The sequence below is a fragment of the Austrofundulus limnaeus genome, unplaced genomic scaffold (genome assembly GCF_001266775.1).
Source record: "Austrofundulus limnaeus strain Quisiro unplaced genomic scaffold, Austrofundulus_limnaeus-1.0 Scaffold467, whole genome shotgun sequence".
NCBI lineage: Eukaryota > Metazoa > Chordata > Actinopteri > Cyprinodontiformes > Rivulidae > Austrofundulus > Austrofundulus limnaeus.
The window spans coordinates 36,558-39,510 of record NW_013952869.1 but is presented as its reverse complement, the minus strand read 5'-3'; the positions used below and the strand labels follow the sequence as shown (position 1 = coordinate 39,510).

General features: G+C 43.3%; 1 protein-coding gene across 1 annotated transcript in view; it reads right to left on the bottom strand.

The window, feature by feature from the left end:
• The window catches only part of hmmr (hyaluronan-mediated motility receptor (RHAMM)), a 15,886-nt gene that overhangs the window by 5,728 nt on the left and 7,205 nt on the right, over window positions 1–2,953 (bottom strand). Inside the window, exons 10-13 of the mRNA XM_014025309.1 lie at window positions 2,405–2,475; window positions 1,985–2,340; window positions 1,751–1,899; window positions 1,444–1,670 (exon numbers count right to left, since the gene is read on the bottom strand). Of these exons, the coding sequence (XP_013880763.1) occupies window positions 1,444–1,670; window positions 1,751–1,899; window positions 1,985–2,340; window positions 2,405–2,475 (803 nt within the window). The remainder of the gene's footprint in view (window positions 1–1,443; window positions 1,671–1,750; window positions 1,900–1,984; window positions 2,341–2,404; window positions 2,476–2,953) is intronic.

Sequence of the window (2,953 nt, the reverse complement as noted above, 5' to 3'; positions counted from 1 at the left end):
CCAGGCAATATTATCGCTTATCGCAATAATTTTTGAGACAATTAATCGCCCAGCAAAWTTTGTTATCGTGACAGGCCTAAATTTAACTAAACGTTCCTGATTCATTTTCAAGAAATTTAGTGATTTTATTTCTCTAAAGAAAGCTGAGCCTGAAGGTAAAGGGATATACAGATTTAAGAGACATTCAAAAAGGAAACACATCAGGCTTTTTAAAATCCTTTTTCACATTTAAATTGGAAACAGAACTGCAATGTTTTGGTCTGAACTGGTCAGACTCTGGCTCCAACATGTAATGCAACCGGTTCGGATGTTATCAGTCCATTAAATGGACGTTATTAGCGGTTGTCAGTCCCATAGAATGGCTTCAGACTGTGCCGACAGTGCCTCCTAGTGGTTTACCAGTGCCATATACGTTGGGATGCAACAATCTGCTACTGCCGGAGTCCAGTCTACTTTATCGTAGCCCAGGTCATTTTCTCTAAGATTAACCTTAGTGGCTTTATACCTCATACTAACCAGCTGACAGTCTGAAGCCATTCTGTGGGACTGATGATGGCTAATAACGTCCATTTAATGGATGATAACATCAGAAGTGCGTGTGTAATGCTGCGCTCAGACCGAATGTGTTTGTCTATGATTTGAAGTCTATGTTAACATATATGTAAGTCTATGATGGATGCACGTCCAGGGGCGTCGAGGAGTCTCGRAGCGCTGCGCGTTCTGCATGTCTGGTGCTGTGCATTTTTAGATTTCAACCGTACACCGTGTCCAAAGCGGCAGACGCTGGAGTTGGAAAACCTGAACTTTTGCAGCTGGATGCAGAGCGTCAACCTATCAGAGACTCCACTATGTGACGTAGTGGCGCATTTTCCGACGGGGTGGTCTCCTGAATGATGCCCACTAACTTGAGACTGATGGAGAAGAGCTCTTCAGCTGAAATCAGGCGCCTATAGTTGGGTGTCCAGAAGAAAACGTGTTCGGTCTGAACGCAGCATAATGCTGGATGAACAAGTCTTCCCTCGTTGACATCTTTTAAATAATTTGCAAACATTTCTGCACAGCTAGATAACCAAAACCCCTTCTATCAAACTAGAATGAACCAGTCTGGAAGCTGGAGGGGGGCGGGGTGAAGTGCCTCGTTTGAATTTTAAAGCTACAGCATCAAAACGAGCTGCTTTGAGACGCCTTTCAAAAACAAGGGGGTGAAAGAGGGGCTGGAAAAGTTAGAATAAGGAGGAATTTAGACCAAAGCATTGCAGTTCCACTTTATAAAGACTGAATGATTTCAATGTAAAAAAAAAAAAAAGGAAGGATTTAAAAGCATATGTCTCCTTTAAAACTTCCTGGGCATCCAAGGTAGTTGAGAAAATGATTTGCTTTAAAAAACAGATTCATGTTTCTCATATGGAGGTCAGTGAGAGTYTTTGGTTTTCAGGTGCTCACCCCTCCAGAAGGGCGTTCAGCTGTCGCTCCAGCGCCTCTTTTTCCTGCTGCAGGCTCTGAATGACCTCCTGCCTGTTTTCTGCCATCTCCTGCCTCTTCAGCTCTTGTTCCTCCATGACAGCCAGCTCCCCCAGCACCTCCTCCATCTCCTCCTTCAGCTGACTCATTCGCTCCTCGGACTCCTCCCTCTCCTGCTCCACAAGTGCAGTCAAAGAGTCCACGAGAGCCTGAAGATAAAAAGTGTTTGGTCAAACCTAATGGTTCTCAGTGTGTATATGTTTCAGCGTAATAAGTACGTTTATGTAACCTTTTCTTTTGTCAGCTCCTCTGTGAGCGCCTCGCGTTCTTGCTCAAGCTGAATCTGTCTCTTCCTCTCATCTCTTTTAGCCTGCTGCAACAAGTTCAGCTCCATCTTCAGCTCCTCGATTCTCCTGAGCCCATCTTCTTGAGTTTTGTCTAAAAGTCACAAAACAGACATCAGGTGAACTAGAATCTCTTAAATAAGTTGAAAAGGCAGCTATCTGAGTTGAGCTGAACGTACATCTTTCCTCCTCTGAGAGCAGACACCTCTGTTCGAGATGTGCCACCCTCTCGTCCAGCTCCCTCTCGGTTCTCCTGAGCACCTCCCTCAGCCTGGCGAGCTCTGCCTCTTGCTGACGGACTGTGGCCTGGGAGTCCTGCACTTCTTGGCTGGCCTGTTTCATTTGCTCCTCCATGTCGATCAGTGCCGTTTGTGCAAACTTGAGCTGCGCCTCTTGCCGCTCCAGTCTCTGCTCCGCTTCCCGTAAAGCGGTTTTGGACGCCTGCAGCTCGTCTTGGAATGTCTGGGCCTCCTCCTCTTTCTGCCTCAACAAAACCRGAGTGGTTTCCAGTTCTGCAGCTCGCAGCTCTAGTTGGCTGTAGGAAAGTGTCAGTGTAGCAAACAGGTGATAAAACGGTACTAAAGGAAGCATTGACTTACTTTAGTTTCTCCAKTTGAGAACCAGCAACTGTGTTCTCCAGTGTCTTCTCTTCAATCTTCAGACGGAGRTCCTGCAAACACATCAAGGAAGTATTTTTTTTCTTTCATGGAAAAACAAATAAAAAGGTTGCATTTTGTCCTCAGGAGTAGGGCTGGGTGATACGGCCTAAATTCAATATCATGATATATTGACCAGTTCACCTTGATAACGATAAATGCATGATAACTCTTACCACGCATACATAATAGTATAGTCATAACACTATACACTGTGTCCATGTTCTTAGTCAAAGTACAGTTTAGTAACCTCTAATGAAGCATTATACAAACATTTTTAACCTGAACCATTTGGACCAAAGGGATTTGTAAGGAAGAGTTTGTAGTTTATATTTGTCATTTTAGCGTTTTTAATTTATTTAATAAAAAACCTTTTTTTGGCAAGACTTGAGTCATACAAAAATAAAACAGCTTCATAAATTTCAAGTGAAAATACATTATGTATGTATGTACTATAATTTTATATTTAAAAAAAAATGCACCAAATGTCTT